This window comes from Emys orbicularis, chromosome 2 (assembly GCF_028017835.1).
Source record: "Emys orbicularis isolate rEmyOrb1 chromosome 2, rEmyOrb1.hap1, whole genome shotgun sequence".
In the NCBI taxonomy this organism is placed as follows: Eukaryota; Metazoa; Chordata; order Testudines; family Emydidae; genus Emys; species Emys orbicularis.
Genome location: NC_088684.1, coordinates 2,688,630 through 2,713,381, shown reverse-complemented (window position 1 = coordinate 2,713,381; position 24,752 = coordinate 2,688,630). Strand labels below are relative to the sequence as shown.

The 24,752-nt window shown below is 60.4% G+C and overlaps 1 protein-coding gene across 1 annotated transcript; it reads left to right on the top strand.

Annotated features, from left to right (window-relative positions):
- Window positions 1-8,538: 8,538 nt before the first annotated feature.
- TONSL (tonsoku like, DNA repair protein) lies at window positions 8,539-24,512 on the top strand. The gene is made up of 26 exons (XM_065399616.1): window positions 8,539-8,569; window positions 10,158-10,253; window positions 12,867-13,009; window positions 13,319-13,502; window positions 14,108-14,237; window positions 14,464-14,635; window positions 14,866-14,980; window positions 15,635-15,780; window positions 16,237-16,389; window positions 16,727-16,852; window positions 17,570-17,738; window positions 17,983-18,047; window positions 18,232-18,321; window positions 18,639-18,711; window positions 18,794-18,957; window positions 19,115-19,238; window positions 19,557-20,311; window positions 20,404-20,498; window positions 20,865-21,021; window positions 21,208-21,286; window positions 21,804-22,105; window positions 22,545-22,716; window positions 23,150-23,322; window positions 23,655-23,728; window positions 24,004-24,137; window positions 24,319-24,512. Exons 1-26 carry the CDS (start codon window positions 8,539-8,541, stop codon window positions 24,510-24,512), a joined length of 4,116 nt encoding a protein of 1,371 aa, XP_065255688.1.
- The last annotated feature ends 240 nt before the right edge of the window (window positions 24,513-24,752 follow it).

Below are 24,752 nucleotides of genomic sequence, written 5' to 3'. Positions count from 1 at the left end.
TTCTAAAAGGACTTTTGGCAACTACAAGCTCATCTCTGCTATGTATCTGAACCTCAAGAATTGAAGTCAAGTCTGTCTGTATATTAATCTTTTAACCAACACTCTCTCTTTTCTTTTTTAATAAATTTTAGTTTAGTTAATAAGAATTGGCTATAGCGTGTATTTTGGGGAAGATCTAAGTTATAATTGGACCTGGGTATATGGCTGATCCTTTGGGGTTGGAAGAACCTTTTCTTTTACATGATGAGATCAGATTTTCAGTAATCATCATCATATCTGACGTGTGTGTCTGGACGGAGGCCTGAGGCTGGGTACTTTAAGGGAACTGCGTTGTTTGAACTTCTAAGTAACCAGTGAGGTAATACAGAAGCTGTTTTGTGCTGGTTGGTAAATCTAAGTATTGGAATATCCACCAGTGTTTGGGGTTTGTCTGCCCCGTTTTGTTTGCGGTTCACCCTAATTGAGTGACCTCAGCTGGCTCCCACAGGCAGCACCGTCACACATGGCTATCCCTCCAGTAACAGAGCACTGGACTGGAACTAAGGATCACCTGGCGCATTTCACAACTCTGCCAGGTAATTCCTGTGTGATCAAGGTCAGGCAACTTACCTGTTTGTGCCTCCGCTCCTCATCTGTAAAGTGGAAATCAAGGATACTTCCCTGTTTCACAGGAGTTTGGTGAAGATAAGCTCATTATTATTCACAAAGAGCTTAGATACTACAGGGGAACAACACCCTTGCCCACGAAAATTGTTTTATCATTCAATCCTTTCAAGACTAACATCTTCCTGCAGGTTTATGAATCACATTATGACTTTAATCAGCAAAAAACCCCAACATGATATCACAATCTGCTGCTGTTTCAAAGATGCGTGGAACAACGTCCATTACAAAAGTGGCCAGGCTACCTGGGACCCGCCCTCTTGGATCGCAGGGAGGTGCTAAACGCGTAAGTGCAGATATTGTAAACTAGAAATGAACACAAACATTGGAACTGTTCCAGCTGGGCCCAGTGCTGCAGAGTGTTAAGAATCCCACTGGCACTAGTGGTTGATAACTCGCGCAGGACTGGATCCAAGTCGCCAGCTCCATCACTCCCGATAGGTAGGAAAGTGCAACGTGATGGGGAGATGTTGTTTGATTTGATCGGATCTGTGCCCTGGTATTTGCATAAACCCAAGGTAGATGTTTAATTACAATGGTTCCAGGCATAACAAAAAAAGACCAGAATTGATAAAGGTATATTGAAACCTAATCACTTCTCAAGTCTGAAGGACCTCGGTAAAACCTTTCAAACCTCACTGCCTACAATGAGGCATCTCAATCGGACACCGGAATAAAGCTAAATAGGCTTTCTGTGGGGCTGAGCACCCACGAAACCTCTGAAAACCAGGTGGGCTTTTTTGTGTGCGCTTTAATATACAGTTAGGTGCAAAGTTTTACATTTTTGGACACGTCACCAGATACTGCGTAATCATTTCATACAAACTTTGTATCATCTTTATTCCTCAGAAGTAAAACAAAAATATAACAAGAACAGGGCAAGAAACTCCCTAGCGCAGCCACAAAGAACTTCCATTGTATAGGTAACGATATTTATGTAGAACAATGCAAACATACAGGTCTCAATTCTCTGTGCATTTATTTCTCCACTTGAGGCACGAACAGGACAGCGACGGGGTTAAAGTCACCTTTGTTGTAGGCCAGCTCTGTGTCTGCCTGGCCCACAAGTAATGAAGTTAAAGCAACCTCAAATATACTCTACTAATTCATATTCTAACTCTCTATTGTGTACTTAATGGTTTAACTTTTTTTTAGGATAACAAAATATTACTATAATGCTATTGTATTCTAGCAGCATGTAGTCTAGCCCAGACAGGGCGGTGTGAGTGGCAATTGAAACTTCTGATCATTTGTTGCCGCTGCCACAAGCTCCCTAGCTGCTCCTGTCTGCAAAAATCCCGCAAACTCGGCACATGTCATTTTATAGTTGAAGTGCATGAATAGCTCAGCTTTCACTATGTCCACTTGGAGCCGATTCCTTTCGTCAGCCCACAAGTTCTTCATAACGCTGAAAATGCGTTCCACAAAGCCGTTGCCGGGTGGAACAGCAAACACGTGCTGCACAATTCTGAGCAAGTTTGGGGCCTCGCAGCACTTAAAGAGTTCTACCCACACCTCAGAGACCTTGATTAGATGGTGCTGCTGGCACTGTGTCGATTCAGCGTCCTTTATTGAACTCTTTAGGATTGGTAGCACATCATTCAATACGCACATTTCTGTAAATAATTCATCTATGTCCACTTGAATGTTCAAGTTTGTAGACAACGCACACAGTTTGTCTAGCTGAAGAGGTTCGTCCAGATTGAGTGGTGCACACAACTTATAGAAAGAGTTTTCGCTGAAATCAAACCACTTTTCCAGGTACTGCAGCATGCGCGTGTAAGCCTCTTGGGCATCGCCAACAAATTTATTCTGCTCGTTAAGTGGTAGCTTCTTCAAGAACTGGGTCACTTTGTACCCATAGAAGCCTTTCTCTTGTCGATTCTGAATCTCTCTTCTCAGCTTGTTGAATGTAGCATACAGTTCAGTTACCTGAATGTAATCATTCTCAAGAACCTTTATTGTGTTGTTAAATTGGCTCAGAATGTTGTGCACAAAGTAGATGTACAGTTCAGGAAGCGTAATAGTTTCATCATCAGAAACTGTGTCCTCTTGCTCAGCAAGAAAGGCCCATATTGTGCAGCTCACATCTTCCTTGCCTTTATTCACAAAGTAAGATTTGAGTGCAGGCCAATTCTTCAGTAACCTGTCTATGGCAGTGAAAAGGGTCAGAAAACGTTTAGGGAGCTGGTATAAGATTTCTGAATATTCTGTCTCCACAAAGTCAAAGAATTCTTTAAGTTCACTGATATTCTTTACACTGGATGAGAATTCACTGAAGACCTTGATGATCAAGCATTCTACATCGTAAGAGAGCATTTCCAAGCCATGTTTCGCTGTATTGTGTACTATGTGAGCACTGCAATACCCTGGCACAAGGTTTGGTAAATCCAATATTTGTTTTAGGCGCCGAAAAACAGACTTGTTTTCTCCAAAATTGACTGCTCCATACGCCACAATTTTATTCTGTATCAGACCGGAATTTTGAAGACAACTTCTTAAGTTCTTTGCGATTGCCTCTGATGTTTCGTCTGCATCCTCGAAAAAGTCTATGATAGACATGCAGATTCCCTTATCTTTATTAAAGTAGCGGACGGCAACGGGGAATAATATTGTGTTCCCTTTATTAGATGCATCTGTCACTATTGAGAAAGGTGTTGATCCAATGTCTTGCACAGCCAGTTTCAATGAATGGGGGGCTAAAACATTCTCAATCAAAGCTTCTGCTTTTGTCATTCCACAGTGAATTTTGGAAGCTATCTTGGAGTCAGGGAAAATGGAGGGGTACAGTTTATTGCCACAGTCTTGAGAACGGTAGCTGTGGTGGTGTTTAACTCCGTGATACGTTAAAAGCAATTCAGCTGTGCATATGTGTTGTTCTTCAGCGTTATCAGTCTTTATGGAGACTTTATTGCTAGTACTGGACCATACCTGTCCTTGTACTTTGATTCTGTGACCTTTTGTCTCTGCATGATGCTTAATAGCTTTTACAGAATCAAACTTAACTGTGAATTGAACACGGCAAATGGAACAATATCCCGAGTCTTCACTTGCCTTTATAAGCCAGTTCCGATACTCTGGGAGTTGTAGCCACTCATCTTTAAAAGAGCACAGCCTTCGGCTCTTTTTCTTTTCGGGTTCCGCCATTTCACCCTCGTGCTAGTCTGACTGCAGCACAGTTTAGCCACCCGATGAGAGTGTTGAGTGTGTATGCCAGCTGCTCCCCGCTGCTCGTGGTGGTGCACTAAAAAAGTTATTCAAAGAGTCAATCACCTATTTTTTGACAGATCTAGTACACTAATTACAGGTTTTATTTGTTACAGGATGCTAGAAGAAGATAGACAATTGTGGTAACTCACTTTGGTGTCCGGTCAATACTTCTGACTAGAGACTGTACAGGTCCCCTTAAAACGGGACTTTTTATATATTATCCTCTATAATTTGTCATAAGCTATTTTTCTGTTTTCAGTGCAGCTAAAGTTACCATAGGTGTTTTGACCAGCTTGTGTAATATCCAATTCTGCAAGGACATCTCTGTATATTTGCATCCGTTCAATTAGCGCCACCCTGGGAAGAGCATTAACTGCTGTAGCGAGCACATCAAACGGCATGCTTACAGTGTCACCATTTTCCATGTTTGGTAGAGTACTATAAAGCCATGACAAAATGGTGTGAAAACTATAAGTTAACAATATAATTTACATTTGATACCAGCTGCTGTCAAGATTAACAAGACACTAACATGTTGATATATTAAGATAATATAGTCAGAGTCTGGTTTTAACCTTTAAGACAGAAAACCCCCCAGCCAGAAGACAGCACACAGAGAATTTAGTTCATAACCCAACACCACACCCCCCTCACAGACAGTGTTTATATTTACGTATCAGGTACCAGTACTTCCTTAGAATCTTCCAGTGACTGAGAAGCTGTAATTGTCAGGCGTTTCTCAGGATCACCTTCATTTTTCGGTACTACATTGACTCAACACATGGTACCTGGTGTTTGAACCTTTGCTGAGTGTTGTGTCAGAGAAGTTGGGACGGGGCAATGGGGGGCAGGGCACTGCGGGGGCAGTCCCCTGAGCCAGAGGCAGCATCGGTCCCTGGAGCGAGAGGCCGGGGGCACAATGGGGCGTAGATGGGGGTCGGTTCCTGGAGCAAGGGGTAGGGTTGCTGGCTTTTTGCCTTCTGTGTCCAGGTGCCATGAGGCTGGAGAGAGCTGGGGCCTGGGAGGCTGAGAAGGCAGGATGGGCCATTACGGATAGCGAACCCGGCCACGCTCCTCAAATGAGATGCGCTGTCAGGATCCCTCCCCCAGGTCCAGAGGCACCATTTAGGGAGGGGAGAGGGGTACTTGCCTGCCCCCCCCCCACTGCGTTTCATACCCGAGCCCTGGCATGCAGGAGTGCTGGCCCTTTAAGAGAGGCACACACAGGAGAGTGTGTGTGTGTGTGTGTGTGTGTGTGCAGGAGTCACACGATCCCTCCCCTGGGCTCAGAGGTGAAAGTAAGCTGGCACGGTCCGGTACAGTGTACACAGCCGACCATACCGGCAGGGCTGCTGATGAGGGGGGCCAAAAGGGGCAGCTTCCCTGGGGCCTGGCGGCGATGATGGCCAGGAGCCCTAGGCCCTTTAAATCGGGGCTGGGCCGGGCTGAAGGGCTGGCTGGGGGAGTCTGGCCCCTGCCCCTTCTGGTTCAGATCTCTTCAGCGTCTAGTTTCATTTCCAGTGTTTCAACAAAAGGAGCAAGAGCTACCCCCCGAATGCCCCTTCAATTCCCTAGGCACGAGTGTTGGATGTATGTGTTTAAGGAGCCAGCCCTTGGTTCGACTTTATATCTAGGTACCCCCTTGTAAAATGGCTTGCTTTCCCCCAGGCCGTCCTTGGGCATACGCAGAATACGCAGCTGTGTGCTTCGTATGCAGCAGTGCCGGCGGCCAGCCCCACCCCCCAGGTGGCCCTCCTGTGCGTTCCTAGAGGGATGCGGGACCCGGGACAACTCCCTCCGTCCCTGCCCTGCCTCTTCCCATCCTCATTTTCCACCCCTTCTCCAGCGACAGATGCGGCCCAGGGGATTAGCGGGGGGGCCTGGCACTGGCAGCAGGGGTCAGGCCTACCCCCACACTCACCGGCGGTGGCGGGAAGCAGAGCGCCCCAGCCTGCTCCACTCCGCTGGCTCCCCGTTGTGTCGCTCTGCTTCCCGGTGTGTGTGTGTGGGGAGGGTGACGGACCCCTTCCCCAAAACCTCCTTCCCCAATCAACACGGCTGGGGTGGGGGAAACGGAGCAGGGTGGGGGAAACGGAGCAGGGTGGGGCCGGGTTGTTCTGCTTCCTGCTGCCGTTGCTAGGCCCCCCGCTAATCGCTAATCCCCCAGGGTGCTGTGGGCCCCCCCAGAGCGGCCCCCCGCAGCTCCTGTCTGCAGCCTCGCAGGCTTTGAGTGCAGCTCAGACTCTCCGTGGGGGGGAGAGAGCAGGTGCTCAGGCTGTGTAGGACACCATAATTGGTAGGGACGGGGCTGCCTTCCCCCTCCCACCCCCCTGGCAAGGTTCTGTTGTGGATGATCTCCATACATGGTTTTACCATCGTTCATTCATTGCAATTGGTCCTACACAAAGATCTAATGTTACTAGAAGGCAATGTTTGTTCCAATCTTTACAGAAGTTTTATCAAGTAAGTTCTACTATTTAGGTACACTGTAATACTTCCAGTAAGGTGTGCTAAATGAACATGTCACCATAGCATGCGACTTAGGGAGAGTATAGTAGTAGAGAGTAGTAGAGACTAGTAGAGGGGGGAGGGATAGCTCAGTGGTTTGAGCACTGGCCTGCTAAACCCAGGGTTGGGAGTTCAATCCTTGAGGGAGCCACTGAGGGATCTGGGGCAAAAATCAGTACTTGGTCCTGCTAGTGAAGGCAGGGGGCTGGACTCAATGACCTTTCAAGGTCCCTTCCAGTTCTAGGAGATAGGATATCTCCATAGCTGTCTCCAGCACAGCTTCCAATGGAAATTGAAAGGGGCAAATTCTGCTCTCCTTAGCACTGCTGGAATCTGGAGTAACTGCCTGGGTTTCAACCATGATTCAGAATGTAGGGTTGTGTGAATGAGAACAGAATGTGGCCCATCTTATTTCATTTTTAGTTTTGATCTTACTGATGCAAGTTTTTGAACAATATATTTTGACCCCCGTATTATAAACCTAAGGTTCATTGAAATTCTACTACATTTAGAATTTCAATCCATCATTTGTGCATTGAAAAAGTAAGACTACAAAAACTACTGCTATTTAAAGTGCTTCTGTTGTGGGGTGCCATGAAACCATCTTTGAGTTAGGGTGTGATAAAATATTGTCATTCCAATTGCTGTAGTACCAGAAGGTTTAAAGTAGTTTAAAGCAGTGGTTCTCAACCTTTCCAGAGTACTGTCAACCCGTGGAACTCCTTGCCAGAGGTTGTTGTGAGGGCCAAGACTATAACAGGGTTCAAAAGGGAGCTAGATAGATTCATGGAGGATAGGTCTATCAATGGCTATTAGCCAGACGGACAGGGATGGTGTCCCTAGCCTCTGTCTGCCAGAAGCGGGGAATGGCTGACAGGGGATGGATCACTTGATGATTCCCTGTTCTGTTCATTCCCTCTGGGGCACCTGGCACTGGCTGCTGTCAGAAGACTGGACACTGGGCTAGATGGACCTTTGCTCTGACCCAGTCTGGCTTATGAATTGTACCCCTTGCAGGAGTTTGATTTGTCTTGGGTATCCCCAGTTTTCACCTCACTTAGAAACGACTTGCTTACAAAATCAGACATAAAATACAAAAGTGCCACAACACGCTAGTGCTGAAAAATGGCTCACCTTCTTATATTTACCATCTAACTATAAAATAATTCATTTGGAATATAAATATTGTAGTTACATGTCAGTGTATAGTACAGAGAGCAGTATAAACAAGTCAGCGTCTGTATGAAATTTGAGTTTGGTACTGACTTTGCCAGTGCTTTATATGTGCCTGTTGTAAACCTAGGCAAATATCTAGCTGAGTTGACGACCCCCTGGAAGAGCGCTGCGTACCCCCAGGGTACACGTCCCCCGGTTGAGACCCACTGCAGGGTAGTGCTGGCGGGTGGTTATTTTTGAAACCGATCCGTGTCTGTAGTGTAGCCCCTGGAATCACAGTTAGATTTGCCCCCCTCCATGGTGCCCCTGTGCGGGCAGCGCCGATACCCACCTCTCCCGGGAGCCAGTTCCAGGTGCTGCTCCAGCAGCAGCTGCTCTTCCGGCCTGATTGCACTTCGTGCCCTGACCGGACTTTTGGTGTCCAGTCAGCCGTGCCGACCGGACACGGAACCGATCCCCTTTGCACCGGACACCTGGCCGCCCCCGGCTCGCTTCGGCAGCCGCTCGCGGGCCCCGCGCAGAGCTCCAGGCAGACACGTTTGCGATACAAAGGCGTTTTCCTCGCTCCTGCTCGCAGGACTACATGTCCCAGCATGCAACGCTGCCTGATGACCGGAGCCCCCGGACCCAATGGCCCGGTCCGAGCCACAGCAAGGCGGGAAGGTTCCACCTGTAGGGCTGAGCTGGCCGTGATTGCGCGGCATGCTGGGAGCTGTAGTTCTGGGCCGCGCGTGATGCGTTGCATGCTGGGAGTTATCCCGTGGATGGATTTCCATTGCAGCCTATCAGAAGAGGGACTTTCCCTTTTTGGGGGCGGGGCTGGCGTACTCAGTTTGCGATTGGCTCTGTTTCCTGTGATGGCGGTGCCTGGTAGCCAATGAGAGAACAGCGCTGGGGATCGGGGTCCAATGGGACCGGCGCGGGGGCGGGCTCGGTACGAACCCGGCGCGGCGGGACGGGAGCTGGCGGCGAAGCGGGGGGATGAGCGGGGAGCGGAGCCGGGAGATCCGCCGTGAGTGCGGGGGCGGGGGATCGGGCAGGGGGGCCGGGGGTGAGTGGGACGGGCCAGGTGAGGATCTGAGGGGGTGGGGCGATGTGTGGTATCGGAGGGGCGGGGGGATTGGAGGGGGTGGGGATGTGTGGGGCTGGGGGGATTGGAGGGGGTGGGGATGTGTGGGGCTGGGGGGATTGAAGGGAGTGGGGATGTGTGGGGCTGGGGGGATTGGAGGGGGTGGGGATGTGTGGGGCTGGGGGGATTGGAGGGAGTGGGGATGGGGGGATTGGAGGGAGTGGGGATGTGTGGGGCTGGGGGGATTGGAGGGGGTGGGGATGTGTGGGGCTGGGGTGCTGGGATTGGGGGGGTGGGGATGTGTGGGGCTGGGGTGCTGGGATTGGGGGGGTGGGGATGTGTGGGGCTGGGGGAATTGGAGGGAGTGGGGATGTGTGGGGCAGGAGTGCGTGCGGTGGGGGGATCTGAGAGCTATGGGGCGGCAGTGTGCGGGACGGGAGGCGTGTGGGGCGGGAGGAGGTTGGGGTGGCCGCTCGTGCAGGGAGGAATCCGGATGTGTGGGGCGGCGGGAGATTGGAGGGGTGGGGATGTGTGGGGCTGGGGGGATTGGGGTGGGGATTGGAAGGAGTGGGGATGTGTGGGGCAGGAGTGCGTGCGGTGGGGGGATCTGAGAGCTATGGGGCGGCAGTGTGCGGGACGGGAGGCGTGTGGGGCGGGAGGAGGTTGGGGTGGCCGCTCGTGCAGGGAGGAATCCGGATGTGTGGGGCGGCGGGAGATTGGAGGGGTGGGGATGTGTGGGCTGGGGCAGAGTGTGGGGTCAGTATTTGGGGGTGGGGTCACTGAGCTGGGCCCTCGGGCTGGGGATTGGGGCTGTGGGTGAGGGGGTGAGTGGGATAGGGGAGGGTGTCAGGGTGGTGTTTGAAGGTGGGATATTGAGCTGGGGATCTGGGCAGTGGGGCGAGGAGGATCCGGGCAGTATTTTAGGGGGTGGGATTTAGGGTTGGGGTCCATAGTTGCCTAGGTAAGACAAAGCCCCTAATATCTGGATGTCTGGTCACCCTAGCTGGGGCAGTGAGTGGAACAGGCTGGGGGAGGGGTGGAGATGGGTGGTCTCCTGGGGCAGGGGCAGCCCTGCTGGGTTTGGGACTGTTGTGACTGGCAGAGGGGTGTAGCTGGGACTGATGTGGGATCTGGAGCCAGATGTGAGAGGGCAGGGCCCAGGAGCGAGGTGATGGGAGTTCACCCCCTGGGACTAGCCTGGGGGCCCTGGGCTCTGAGTGGGAAGAATGCACTGGCAGGACCTGGGCACAGCTCCTGGTCCTGACACCAACTGGCTGGGCTACCTGGGCACGTCCTGTCTATCCTTCTCTGGGACTCAGCTCCCAGGGGGCGATGGGGCTTCCTACCTGCAGGGAGTGCGCAGACAGGTTGGGGGTCTGGAAGACCTGTCTGGGGTGACTTGCTGCCCTGTGCTGGGTGTTCCCTTGGTGCCTAGTTAGAGGGCCGACAACTGCGCACCAGAGGGATTCGGTGCTAACAGGCTGCAGGGGCGTGACCGGGCGCTGATGGTTCTTCTCCTGCTGCCCCACAGAGCTCCAGAAGGCGAAAGACAAGGCCCAGAGGAGCAGGAGCCTGAAGGAGGAAGCTGCCATTTGTAACCAGCTTGGGGAGATCTTGGCTAGACATGGTGAGTGGGTCCCAGGGTCCTGCTCCTGGTGGCTGGCTCGCTCCTGTCTCTCTCTGGTGGCCGAGGCTGACGTTGCAGGAGATGGGGCCTGGAGACCCCTTTGTCCATGCAGGTTTTGGGGCCCTGCCTTTCTTGGAGGGGGGGAAATGGAAGCGCAGCTCCCCCCCCCCAGTGCTGCGTGCACGGGCCACGGATGAGATGGGATCTCTGGGCTAGGATCGAGTCCAGCGGAGGGCAACAAAAATGATTAGGGGGCTGGAGCACATGACTTATGAGGAGAGGCTGAGGGAACTGGGATTGTTTAGTCTGCAGAAGAGAAGAGTGAGGGGGGATTTGATAGCTGCTTTCAACTACCTGAAGGGCGGTTCCAAAGAGGATGGAGCTCGGCTGTTCTCAGTGGTGGCAGATGACAGAACAAGGAGCAATGGTCTCAAGTTGCAGTGGGGGAGGTCTAGGTTGGATATTAGGAAACACTATTTCACTAGGAGGGTGGTGAAGCACTGGAATGCGTTACCTAGGGAGGTGTTGGAATCTCCTTCCTTAGAGGTTTTTAAGGTCAGGTTTGACAAACCCCTGGCTGGGATGATTTAGTTGGGAATTGGTCCTGCTTTGAGCAGGGGGTTGGACAAGATGACCTCCTGAGGTCCCTTCCAACCCTGATATTCTATGATCGGTGTCGGCCCCACTCACACTGAAGCAGGTCGCTGGCCCGTCTGATGCCCCGTCTAGCGCTGCCGGTGCGTGCTGTTTCAGGAGAAAGCGGACGGCGGGTGGTGCTGTGCAGTGTGGGTGGAGGGGATTCCGTCTGGCCCCCTGTGGTGAGCACGGGGTCCTGTAGCAGGATGTAGGATTGCCCCCCTTCAGGGCCATCATTCCAAAGTTAGTCACTGAAATTCCCTAGGCTGTTTTTTGGCCCCGCTGCTCTGGTTATGTTCCGGAGGCCGGGCGGAGGAGGGCGCCTGGCCCTGGGAGTGAGGCTGGGACCAACCCCGAGGAAGCTGTATCTGCCACACAGCCGAACTTCCCCCTGCCGGTGGCACTGGAGGAGCGGGGTTGGCGACCAGGCCCTCCATCCTGGAGCTTTAGGCTCGTTTAGGTGCGCTGGGCCCAGGTCATGGAGCGCCTCAAAGATTAGGGTTGGGACGCTGAGCTGGACTCTGTTGTCCGGGAAGGCAGCGGAGGGAGCTGCTGGTGGGCGCTGAGGAGACACTGCAGCGTTCTGTATTTGCTGGCGTTTCTAAGTGCTGATGGCTTCGTGCCCAGGCGTACCGCGTTGCTGGAGCCCAGTGGAGAGTCAGTGTAAGGCCAAGAGGGACAAGCAGATGATCTCATCTGGCCACCAGCACCTGCGCACTGACCCCAACAACCGAAACAAGGCCAGTGCACCCCAGGAGGCTAGGCTGGTATGGGCAGAGAACAGGAGGGGCCGAGCAGCACCATGGCCCAGATAATCCTGGCAAGTGGAAAGTGAAAAACCCCCCAATGTCCCTGCCATGTGATTGGGGGGAAATTCCTTTCTGACCCACGTGTGGTGATCAGTCAGACCCGGAGCATGTGATTGGAGCCGGGCAGCCCAACCTTGTAGCGCGAGACTCAAGGAGTTCTATTTGTTGGCTTAACGCGACAGTTAAGGGGTGACTTGATCAGTCGATAAGTACCCACACGGGGAGCACACGCTGAATAACGGGCTCTTCAGCCTAGCAGAGGAAGGTCTAACGGGATCCAGTGGCTGGGAGTTGAAGCGAGACACATTCACACTGGAAATAGGACGTACATTTTGGACAGTGAGGGTAATTAACCACTGGAACAGTTTACCCAGGGTTGTGGTGGATTCTCCATCGCTGACGATTTTTAAATCCAGACGGGCTGCGTTTCTAACAGCTTTGCTCTGGGAAAGACTTGGGGGCAGGGCTCTGGCTCGTGCTGCACAGGGGGTCAGCCTGGATGGTCACACTGGTCCCGTCTGGCCTTGGAATCTATGAAGCATTAGGAACATAAGACAGAAACTGGAAGGGTCCCCAGGGCTGCCAAGCCCTGCCCCCATGATCACAAACAGCCCCCTCATACAATCACACTCAGAATTTTGCCCAGCTCTCTCTCAAATCTAACAAAGTTGTTTGTCCCCCACAACTCCTGGGGGGAGGTGGTTCCAGAACCTCCCTCCCCCTCATTGCCCGCCTGAATTTGTTCATGGTCGTTTGTTCTCGGGCCAGCATTGTCCTTTCGCTTCCCTACCTCTTCCCCCTCCCTGGGGTTTACCTGCCCAGTGTATTACCAGAGAGTAAGGAGATCCCCTCGCAGCCTTCTTTTTGCTGCACTAACCAAGCCAGGCTCTTCCAGTCGCCTCTCCTGAGCCAGGCCCTGCGTTCCCCTGACGAGCCGAGTCGCTCTTCTCTGCCCCTGGTCGTTTGAATTCACCTTTCGTGGCTGTGAAATTGTACTCGGTATTCCAGATCAGCTCTTCCCAGTGCTTTGTACGGCGGCATGAACACGCCCCTCTCTCTACCGGAGAGACCTGGTTAGCGCTGTGGCTAACGAAGCAGGTGCTGCCTCCCACCTTGGGCAGCAGGCTCGCTTCCCCCTCAGCCCGCCTCCTCTCTCTGCTCCCGGCAGGGCGCTACCGGGAAGCGCTGGAGGAGCACCGGCAGGAGCTGCGGCTCCTGGAGAGCGTGGAGGACGTTCTTGGCTGTGCCGTGGCCCACCGGAAGATCGGGGAACGCCTGGCCGAGCTGGAGAACTACGAAGCTGCGCTGAAGGTAGGAGGGTGGGGGGCTGATTGGCTGCGGGGATCGGGACTCTCCAGGGAATGGGGATGGAAGCTGATTACCTGCAGTTCAGCCCCCCTGAAGACTGCAGTGTGGGGGCGGTGAGGGTGCAGCGGGGCAGGGATGAGGGGGGAGAATAGCTGCAGAGGTTTAAAGGGGAACACTGGGGCACATGGCGGTAACCCCTGAGCTGTCAGCCCCCGAGGGCCCAGTTCAGAGTCAACCTGGATCCCCAGGGCTTGGGGGTCTCATGCCGCCCCTGGTTCTCCCCGATACCTGCTCACAGTCCTGCCCTCTCAGCACCAGCGCCAGCACCTGGCGCTGGCCCACGCCCTGTCCGACCACACCGAGCAGCAGAGGGCCTGGGCCACCATAGGCCGCACCTACATGTTCGTGGCTGAGAGCGGCCAGGCGGGCGAGGCGCTGCGGGAGGCGGAGCAGGCCTTCATGAAGAGCCTGGCTATCCTGGAGGAGAAGCTGGAAGGTGAGGGCCTGGTGGGTGCGCGGGGCTGGGAGCTGCAGGGCACAGAGCCAGAGCAGGGGGGTGGGGAAGGGCTGCCAGCTGGTGACTTGGAGCAGCCCCGGGAGGAAACGCCAGTCAGGTGCCCCCGTGACAGCCTGGCTGGGTCATACCAGTACCCACACTTCACCCATTGTCCCCACACCAGAACTGGGATCCCCTGGTCCCTGAGATCCATCTCCTCCCTGACCCACGGACAGAGCCTCGGGCTTTCGTCTGGCCTGCCAGTCTCCTTGTGCCAGTTTGCAGGCCAGGCCCATGGCGCCAGCTGCACCTTCCTGGTGCCTGTTTGACAACGAGGGATTGTGGGATATACAGGGGCACTTTGGGGCCCTCCAGCCCTATCTGACCTCTTAGTCCCACGCCAGGGCTCAGGCAGGGCTGTCCTGGCACTCCCGCCCCTTCCCTTGGGAGATGATCCAGTCAGCCACAGGCCGATGTTTCCTGGCACTCAGCCTGGCTCTTTGTGCCGCCCCCGGGCCCTGGAGCTCCCGCCTGGCAGATCCGGGTGGGTGAGGACGGGGACGTCCGGAGCCGGCTGGATAACGGGCTGGCTCTGGGTGTCCCAGGGACGGTGCCGCAGCGGGAGCTGAGCGAGATGAGGGCCCGGCTTTATCTCAACCTGGGCTTGGTCTACGACAGCATGAAGGACCAGGCCAAGTGCAACTGCTACATCAAGAAGAGCATCTTCATCTCGGAGTAAGGCCCTGCCCCCTTCCTCTGCAGACCCGCCGAAGGCCCCTTTCCCGGGCAGCGTGTTTCCCCAGGATTCAGCCCAAAGCCCTGGCCCACCCTCCGTGGCTGCCTGTGGGGAGCCCGCTGGTTGCTGTGGCTAAGGGGTGTGGCGGGCGGTGTCGGGGATTTCCTGGGCGGGGGGGGCGTGACCCCGAGTCGTCGCTGGCCGTGACCCCATCCCCCCCTCCAGGCAGACTCGCCTCTACGAAGACCTGTACAGGGCCTACTTCAACCTGGGCAACATCCACCTGCGGGAGGGGCAGCACTCCAAGGCCATGCGCTGCCTGGAGCGGGCTCGGGACTGCGCCCACACCATGAAGGAGAAGTACCTGGAGAGCGAGTGCTGTGCCAGCATTGCCCAGGTGAGTACAGGGGGGGCGTCTGCAGCCCCCCCCCCCCCACGTGGGGACCCCCTTCCTCGTCCCGTCTGCCTCCCAGCAGCTGGTCACGCTCCATGGGCAAAGGGGCAGCTCCTCCCCTGCACACCAGCAGGGGGCGCGCGTTCTCCTGGGGCGGCTGTGAACAATTGTACCTCCTGGGGGCTCATCTGCCCCCTCCCCCTCTCTGAGCCTGGTGCCCCGGTGCCTTGCAGGTGCTCCTCAGCCTGGGGGACTTCGTGGCCGCCAGGCGCTCGCTGAAGAAGGCCTACGTGCTGGGCTCGCAGCAGCCGCAGCAGCGCGAGAGCGTCCGCAGGAGCCTGCGATACGGTGAGGGCGCCGGAGCCGCGAGCCCCTGAAACACGGAGCTCGGGGCCGGGCTGCAGGGATTGGGGGGGATCCAGTCTCCTCTGCAGCCGGCCTGGGGGGATCTCCTGGGGGAGGCCGGGGTGTCTGCTCCCCAGGGCTCAGCACTGAACTCTGCGAGCCTGACCAGGGCTGGGAGCCCTGCGGCTCTGGGGGCTCGGCCCCAGGGGAGATTCTCGGCTGGGCCGCCTGGTGGTCGGTACCCGGCCCAGCCCCCTCCCCTCCGAATCCCCGTGCCCCCAGCGCCAGCCCCTCCCACTTCCCGCAGGCACGCCCAGCTTCGAGGCTGGCACAGGCCGTTCCTACCAGGGGGTGGCCTCCAGGGCTCCTGGTAAGTCCCTGACGTGGCCCCCCAGCGTCACCACAGGGCACCTGCTTTCTGTGACTGACTCCAGAGCCAGCCTGGGTGGGGCTGGGAAGGAAGCGCAGCAGTTGCCCGGAGGACGGCCGGTGTCCCATAGGGTGAGGGGGACATTGGTCCCCGGGCTACCCACCTTCACCTGCGGATCCCCTGCCTGCCCTGAGCCCCTAGGGGGCGAGAGCTGCTGGGAGGCCTGCCCAGGCCTGCCGTCCCGAGCCCCCGGCGCAGGCAGCTCACGCTGCCGGCCTCTCTCGCAGCCCTGAAGGTGAGCCGTCTGCAGGAGGCCCTGGAGGAGGCGGCGCCCGGCAACCCGCAGGCAGCCCTGGGCCTATGCGAGCAGCTGGGGGACCTGTTCTCCAAACACGGGGACTATCGCCGGGCTGTGGAGTCCTACCAAAGGCAGGTGGGTCGGGGCTGCCCGTGCCCTCGGGCAGGGGGCAGGACAAGCTTGCCCCTGGGCTGTGCACCCCGTGCTGGCGGGCACTGTGCCTGGGTAAGGGGCTGGTCTGCACTGGGGCTCCCCCTTCCTCCTAGCCATGTCTGGGGTGCTGGTCTGCAGAGGCGCCCCTGCCGGCCACCCTAGATTCACGCACAGGGCGTGGGGCGCAGGTGGCAGCAACGGGGGCTGGGTGGGCCGGGGGAAGCGAGCCCGGGGCGGCAAGGCCGGCGGGGCGGGGCGGGGCCAGGGGGGGCGAGCCCAGGGCGGGGCGGGGCCAGGGGGGCGAGCCCAGGGCGGGGCGGGGCGGCGGGGCCAGAGGAGCGAGCCCGGGGCAGGGCCGGGGAGAGCAAGCCCTGGGCGGGGCGGCGAGGCCGGAGGAGCGGGGGCAGGGCGGGCTATAGACAGTCTCTCTCTGGGCAGCTGCGTTACGCCGAGACCCTGCGGAGGCCTGAGCAGGAGCTGGCTGTGATCCACGTCTCCCTGGCTGCCACCTACGGGGACCTGAAGGAGCATGGCCAGGCGGTGCAGCACTACCAGGCCGAGCTGGCGCTGCGGCGCGGGAACCCACTGGAGGTGAGGGGGGGCAGCCTGGACTGTGCCCGGAGCCGCTGGCTCTGCTGTGCTGCCCAGTGGGCATCGCCCTCGGCCCATGGAGACAGAGCCGCCCCCTGCTGGGCCCGGGTCCCCATTGCTGGGGTGGGGGAAGCTCGGCTAGCAGGCAGGGCCTGGCTAGGGCCCCACGTCTCGGGGGCAGGCAGAAGGGCCAGGGTGGCAAAGGGCTTTACCTGCCCCTGCTGGCAATGGCCCCGCTTATCCATGTGCCCCCCGGCGGGCAGGGGAGGAGCAGGGGGCCTGGGCTGGTGGCCAGCGGGCTGAGCCCAGCCCCTGACCCATTGTCTCTGCGCCCCAGGAGGGGAAGACCTGGCTGAACATCGCCCTGGCCAGGGAGGAGGCCGGCGAAGGCTACGAAGCGCTGGAGCCCTGCTTCCGGAGCGCGCTGCAGTGTGCGGAGCGGGCCGGGGAGCCCAGGCTGCAGGTGATGGGGGGGGGGACCTGAGGTGCTCCGCAGCGCAGACTCCAGTGCTCGCCTGCAGCACCACCTTCAGGCTGGGCAGCTGGCAGCGCCCCTCTCAAGGTCCCGCAAGCCTGGGACTGAGCTGGGCATGGAACCCAGGAGTCCTGCCTCCCAGTCCCCTGCCCTAACCACTAGACCTCACTGCTGGGGCCTGCTGCCGAATGCGTCACTTTCCGGCCCACTCCTGACCCCCCCCCCCCCCCCCCCGCCCAACATGCAGCCCGTCCTGGCTGCCCCCGCTCCTCGCTGGCACGTGCCCAGGAAGAGTCTGTTTAGCCCCCCTACCAGGGAACGCTGCGTCTCCCTTCACCTGGGAGCCCAGGCTGGACCCAGCATTGCAGAAGCCCTGGGGGTGGCTGGAGGGAAGGACGTGGGGTGCTGGGGCTCTGAGCTAAAATGGGACCAGTGCAGCTGGGACTGGACTTGTGGGGAGCCCCACATAGCCAGCATCCCCCCTGCCCTCACCTATAGCCCTGCCTGCTGGGCCGGGCCAGGGCTGGGGGGCCTGGGAGCTGCCCCGATGGCCAGTGCCCCAGCCCTGCTCACTGCAGCGCCCCCTGCTGGGCCGGGCCAGGGCTGAGGGACCCGGGAGCTTCCCACCCCCAGCCAGGGCTCCTGCCTCCTTCCCTGGCCCCCTTCTGGGGCAGGGGGATCAGCCCATCTCCCTTCGTCCCCCAGCGGCAAATCCTGCGGCACCTTCACCCCGTGCAGCAGAAATGGGGGTGCCCTGAGGCCCGCGACACGCTGGCCAGGCTGCAGGGCTGGAGCGCAGCCGGGGACAGTGACGAGGAGGAGCTGGGGGACAGCGAGCCCCTGGAGGAGAGCGACCTGGAGCTGTCTGAGAGCGGTGAGTGGGCGGGGGAGGGGAGGGGCAGGCAGGGGGCGTCCCGGGGAGTCGAGGCCTGGCAGGGGAGCGGGGCAGGAATGTGGTGGGTGGGGCTGTAGCCCCGCATGTGCCTTGCCTGGCACGTGGGGCCCCTGTCTGCAGGGTGGGGGGCTGTATTGTAGCCGGCTTCCCCCACCCCCCGGATCAGCCCCCGGCCCCTCCCCCCGCCCAGCGCTGCGGTACCTCACCCGGGCCTGTGTTCCAGATGGGGAGGAAGACGACCTGGACGGCTACAACAAGAGCGTGCCCGGCCGGCGCCGGATCACCAAGGTGAGGCCGGGGCCTGGGGGACCATCGCTCCTGCTCCGTAATCGGGAGCCGGGCTGAGACCCCGTGGGGCTGGATCCCGGGTGGGGGCGGGGCTGCATGGATGTCAGGGGCGATGGGGCTGGCTCCGATCCGGGGCCCCTGGGCAGTTCTGATCCCGGTGCCCCCCCTCCCCTCGCCCCTGCAGTGGAACCGGCGGAACGACCGAGGCGAGACCCCGCTGCACCGAGCCTGCATCGACGGGAACCTGCGCCGGGTCCAGATCTTCCTGGAGCAGGTAGGAGACGGTCCTGGGTCGCAGGCACCGAGCCCCAGCGGGCCCCTTCCCTGTCGGCCCGCAGCCCCTGGGGCAGTGCCGGGGGCTGGGCAGCCCTGGGGAGCTGACTGGCCCCCCACGCTCCCCCCCAGCAGTGGGCATGTTTTAGCAGGGGCTGAAGGGATCCCGCTGGCGATGGAAGTGCTGGGGTTGGCGTGTGGTCCTGGGGGATGGGCAGGTGCACTGGGGAGAAGGGGGGTTCACAGCTCTCCCCATCAGGACTGCCAGCCTCAGCATAACCCCCATGCCTGTTCATGTCTCTTCCTTCCTGGTGTCAGGGTCACCCCCTGAACCCGCGGGATTACTGCGGCTGGACGCCCCTGCACGAGGCCTGCAACCATGGGCATCTGGGTGAGTGAGGGCGGAAGTCTGGGGCAGGGGGCCAGAGGGGCCGTGTCACTGCCTGGCACTAACTGCTGGCTCCTGTGCCCAGAGATCGTCCGGCTGCTGCTGGAGCGTGGTGCCTCCATCGATGACCCCGGGGGGCCGGGCTGCGAGGGGATCACCCCCCTGCACGACGCCCTCAACTGCGGCCACTTCGAGGTGGCGGAGCTGCTGCTCCAGAGGGGTGCGTCGGCGGTGCTGAGGAACGCCAAGGTGAGGGCAGGGGCTGGCACTGGGCTGGGCACACCCTGCATGGCTGTAGGGTGTTTGTGTGGGGGCAGTGCCCTGGCTCCTGGGGCCAGGCTGGCAGCAGCGTCGCCCTGAGGCCCTGCCTGCAGTGGTGCCCAGGGCCTATGTCTCGCCCCTGCAGGGCCTGAGCCCGCTGGGCACCCTCCAGGAGTGGGTGAGGATGTACGGAAAGGACCTGGACCAGGAGACGCGCCAGCGCTGCCGAGCCATGGAGCGGCTGCTCAAGGAGGCCGTGGCGGGGCGAGGTGAGGCCAGGCTGGGCAGGAGGGAAGCTGAGGGGCGTCTCCGAGGGGGCAGCATTGAGTGGGCACCAGCCCCAGCCTGGTCTTTCGTTTTCACCCGGTGCCCCTGGCTTTTCTGCTGAGCCCTCAGCGCAGCTCCCAGACCCGCTGGCAAGGGGCGGGCTGGAGTCCCCTGCCCCTGTCATCCTGGGGACTAGGATGGTACCAGGGGCTGCCTTTCCCCTTCCCCGTCTCCCCGCTGTGCTCCGCAGCCCCTTGCTCTCGGGTGTTTGGCCCTGGATTTGGGGGCCCAGCTCATGGGGTCTCTTGTCTCCCCCACAGCACCCGAAGCGGCCCCGCCCCCCCGGGACACTCTGTCCAGCCAGCTGTTTGATGCTGAGCTCTCGGAGCCGCTAACCCAGCGCCCCTCTGCTCTGGCCACACAGCCCCGGAGTGGGGGCCCCTCCAAGAAGCCCCCCGGTCAGCATGGTGGGAAGGGGTCGGAGCGAAGGGTCGAGCAGGACGACTGCATGACTCCGCTCCGCCCTGTCAAGAAGAGGCAGCGGCTCCTGTCCCAGAGGGCTCTGGGAGAGGATTGCCGGATGCCAGGGTTCCTGGCGCAGGAGGAGCCGGAGCTGCCCACCCGCGGTGGTGGCCAGGCAGAGTACGAAGCGGCCATCCGTAGCGTGGGCAGCGCCCAGTCCTGCCTGGGTACAGAGCCGGTGCCGTCCCAGGCCCCTGCCAGGCCGGCCCTGATCCCAGCAGACGAGTACGTGGGGGACGACTGGCTGGAGGATGACCTGGGGGCAAGCCGTGAGCCCTGCAAGAGGAGCCGCTGGGGCCAGGGGGAGTCGGGCTCCGACTCTGGGGACGTCACAGGGCCCGAGAGTGACGGCGGGGCCCCCCGCCCAGCGCCCCCCCAGAGGAGGAGGGCCCGGCAGAGCCGCCTCACCCAGATTGTGGACAGAACAGTGCTGGGCCGGTCCCGCGGAGCCTGCGCCCTGGGGGCCCCAGAGACAGCCGCCCCCCTCACTGACCCGAGGCCCACGGACGGCAGCCGAGCCAATGGCCTGAGAGGCAGTGGAGAGGCTCCACAGGTGAGGTGCCTGGGGGGTCCGGCTCACAGCGGGGAGGGGTGGGGTACCCTGGGGGTGTCCTGTGTGCCTTGACTCCACTCTCCTGTCCGCAGCTCCCTTTGCTGTCTGCAGCCCCTGCTCGGCCGCCCCCCATCCGAGTGCGGGTCCGGGTCCAGGACAACGTCTTCCTTATCCCCGTGCCCCACAGGTGAGAGCCGGCTCGTCTCCTTCCTCCCGGTCTGGCCCAGTGCCCCTGGACCCCCACCCCAGCCCCCTGGGGCAGGGGGGCAGGTGGAGTCCTGCCCCCTCCAGGCTGAGCGTGGAGCGGCATTAGCAGCACCCTCCAAGGGGTCTGGCTTCCAGGGAGCTTCTGGGGCCCATCCCCCTGGGGCAAGGGGTTGGCCATGGGGGTCAGGTATTCGGGGTAACACCGCTCTGAGTAGGACGTGATTTCCCCTCCCAGCCACACCTCGGGAGCGGGGGGCAGGGGTGAGCCGGGGGGGCCTGGTTCCGGCTGAGGTGCCCGATGGCCTGTAGGGGGCGCTCTGCCTCAGCCCTCTCCCTTCACTCGCAGCAGCAGCGAGAGCCGCCCGGTGGCATGGCTGGCGGAGCAGGCGGCCCAGCGCCATTACCAGGCGTGCGGCCTGCTGCCGCGGCTCACCCTCAAGAAGGAGGGGGCGCTGCTGGCGCCCCAGGATCTCATCGTGGACGTGCTGCAGAGCAACGAGGAGGTGAGCAGGGGGCGTCCGAGCCAGCATTGGCGGCTCCTGGGTTGAGCCCACGTAGCTCCCCCGCAGGCCGCCGAGGGGGTCGTCGTGGGGCCCGTCACCGTGGCGTCTGGGCCCCTGCTGGTTGGTGCAGAGGACTGGGGGTTCGGTGCCCATCCTGTGCCAATGGGGCTCTCCTCTCCCTTGCAGGTGTTAGCAGAGGTGCAGTCCTGGGACCTGCCCCCGCTCGCCGACCGGTACAGGAAGGCCTGTCGCAGCCTGGCCGTGGGTAAGAGGCTGCCCCGGGGACCTTGCTGGCCATGCTCTGGGTGGGCAGCGGAACCATCGGGCACAGAGGGATCCAGGTCTCACTGGGGTTTGTAGGGCCCCGGGACGCCCCCTGCCCTGTGTGTGGGATCACATTCTGGGGGTAGAGTGGGAAGGACGGTCCAGTGAGCAGGGCCCCAGCCTGGGATTGGGACCCTGCTCTGCAACAGTCTCCCTGTGGGGCCTTGGGCAAGTCCCTCAGTCTCTGGGCCTCCGGCCCCGGCTGTGGAAGGGGGATCAAGGGGAGGTGCCCTTGGTCGCGGCCGGCCTCCGTGCAGCGCAGGGGGGAGGTGCCCTTGGTCGCAGCTGCCCCCCATGCGATGCTGAGGGGGAGGGGAGATGCCCTCGGTCGCGGCCAACCCCTGTGCAGCGCTAGGGGCTCTCTCTCCCTGGCTGCTTGCTGTGAGTCCAGGGACCCTCGGCAACAGTTCGGGCCCCCCAGCGGGCCTGAGGCGACCTGCCCTGTCTCTGCGTTGCAGGCGAGCACCGGCTGCTGCTGAAGATCATGGAGCTGCAGGAGTCGGGCCCCTCGTTCAGCGCCTGCGGCCTCTCGCTGCGTCAGCCCCACCTCACCCCGCTCCTGCGCGCCCTCAAGCTGCAGACCTGCATCCGGCAGCTGCGGCTGGCTGGGAATGGCCTGGCCGACGGCCTGGCCACTGAGCTGCTGGCCACGCTGGGCACCATGCCCGGCCTGACCCTCCTCGACCTGTCGGCCAACCAGCTCGGGGCTGAGGGGCTCCGCACGCTGGTGGCAGGGCTGCCTGCCCAGACGGCCTTTCAGGTAGGGCTGGGGGCATGTCCAGCATTCTCCCTCCCGCCCCCCTCCTCCAAAGACTGGGCGGTGGGGAGGGCGCATGTGGTGCATCCAGCGCAGGTGTGGAAGGGGCCCTGGCCTCATGTCTGAGCCCCAAGCAGGGGCTGGGGACACCCGAGCTGCCCTCCCTGGAGCTCCGGGGGGAGCCCCCCTCCTGGTGCCAGGGAGTCTGCCCCTCGGGCCCTGGCAGGGGAGGCTCTGGGGGTCACTTAGGGGAGGGGGCCCATGTGGGGGGCTCTGCTCCCACTGTTGCTTCTCCCCCGTGCCCCTCAGCAGCAGGGTGGTGCAGCCCCCTGCCCGTCTGATGGCATTGGGTGTGCGGGGCAGACCCCAGAGAGTTGGGGGTGACCCCTGCCCACCCAGCAGCGCTGACCCTGACCCCTCCCCCCCCCCCCCCTCCTGCCAGAGCCTGGAAGAGCTGGATCTCAGCCTGAACCCCCTGGGAGACAGCAGCTCTCAGGCCCTGGCCTGCCTGGTTCAGGCCTGCCCCGTCCTGACCACGCTCCGACTGCAGGCCTGCGGCTTCACTGGGGCTTTCCTGCAGCACCACCGCCTCCTGCTGGCCAACAGCCTGAAAGGTATGTGGCCTCCTGAGCAGGGGCAGGGCACTGGCCACATGGCAGAGGCCACTGCTAGCCTCCACGTGTGTGATAGCAGAGGCATCTCCAGGCTAGAGCCCCCCGTTAGCCCCAGAGGGACTGGGGGGGAGGGTATGGCTCTGCTCATGGAGAGAGTGCTGATCACTGTCAGTCCCATCCCAGCTCTGCCAGTGCCCCTCAGTCCTGCCCCACGGCTCCCCGCTCCGGGCTCCCCCACCTCTGCCAAAGCCCCTCAGTCATGTGCTACTGCTCCCTGCTCTGCTGTTCTTTCCAGTCCTGGCCTGTCTGGTCCGTAAGGTTTGCGTTACGCAGCTGCAGACAGGGCCTCGGGTGAGCTCCCCAACTCCCTTCCCTTGCCCTGGCCTTGGAGGCTACAGGCTCACTGTTACCTCACTGTCTCTCCCTGGCCCAGGAGCCGTGCACCTGAAGACCCTCGCTTTGTCCCACAATGCCCTGGGCTCCACCGGCCTGGAGCTGCTGCTTAGGAGCCTGCCCTGCGCCACCCTTAGCCAGCTGGAGATCGGCTCGGTGGCTGCCCGGCTGGAGGAGCCTCTCGTGGAGCCGGTGGTCAGGTATCTGACGCAGGTAATGGGCCCCAGGCCGGGTGCGGGGGGAGGGGGGGCTGCTGTAACCCTTTACTGGCTCCAGGAATTGCAGCCCTGCGCGTGAGCCGAACATGGCTCTGGCCAGGGGCCTCAGCCCCCACGCTGCAGAGGCACAAGGTCCCTCTGTGGGGCTCAGGCGGATCATGCGGTCCTTCCTCGGGAGCGTGACCATCTGGTGCTCCTGGTTCTCTGGGGCCATGGGGATCGCAGGCGTTCAGCGGCTCCAGGCCTTGGCTTGAAAGGAGGGTTTAGCCTCTGCCCCGTTGAGCTGGGCTGTGGCTTTGGGATCAGTTCCCCTCTGTTCCCTTCCAGGAGGGATGTGCTCTCACCCACCTGACTGTGTCCGGGAACCACCTGAGCGACCAGGCTGTCGCCGAGCTGGCCAGGTAAAGGCCTGGGGGTTTGCTAGGGGGCGGACGGTTGTGGGGTATGGGTGTGCCGCTGCCTGGGAGGGGCTGTGATGTGGAGCTGAACTCTGACCTTCCCCCTGCTGGGTCCTACCTGGAAGTGACCCCTCCCCCGGATCTCCTCCGGCTGGGGGCCTGTTGGCTGCTGGGTCTGTCCCTGGGGGCCACGAGTGGGCGGGACTGTGTGCAGTGCATTGTGGGGGGAAGAGTGAGGCCGGGGGCTGTTTGACTCACTTGTTCCCTCTTGGCCCCAGGTGCCTCCCGGTTTGTCCAGCTTTGGTCTCGCTGGATTTGTCTGCGAACCCGGGGATCACCGTTGTGGGCTTGCGGACGCTGCTGTCAGCCCTGGGGGAGAGGAACCAAGGGCTCCGCTACCTCAGCCTGGCAGGTGAGGGTACGAAGGGCTCGGGGGTCCCCGAGGGCTCCAGGGAAGGGTCCTGCTTCCAGCTGATAAAGGGACCCTGGGGATCACCCAGCCTGACATCCCTGTCCCTGGGTCCTGGATTCCCTACGTACTGCGGCTGCTGCTTGTCCCTACGCTGGCCCAACGGCCTCTTTCCTTCCCGCAGGCTGCAGCGTGCGAGGCCCATTAGACAGCACCACGTGGGCCCGGGTCTCCGCCGACGTGCGTGAGTTGAGACTCTGCAGCCGGCAGCTGAGCAGGAGCGACCAGCGGGGCGTGGGCGAGTCCTGGCGCGGCCCCGCAGGCACCTCACTGTGCGCAGTCACCCAGCACCACAAGCTGTTCTGCAAGAGTGTGTGATGGGACCTGTCTCCTCCTGCTGTAGGGATCCCTCTGGGCCTGCTTGACTCCTCCCTCAGCCAGCCCTGGAACTGCACAGCTAGCGGGGAGCATGCGGGAGGCTGAGCCTCCTGGGCGGCAGTGGCCTCTGGCAGAGGGGGCGGCTGGCGGGTAGGAGGAAGCAAGCACTGGAACTCAGCCCTGGCCCATGGGGAGAGGGTGCAGGGACCTGGCTGCTGGCGCTCATCCTGCCTTCTCCAG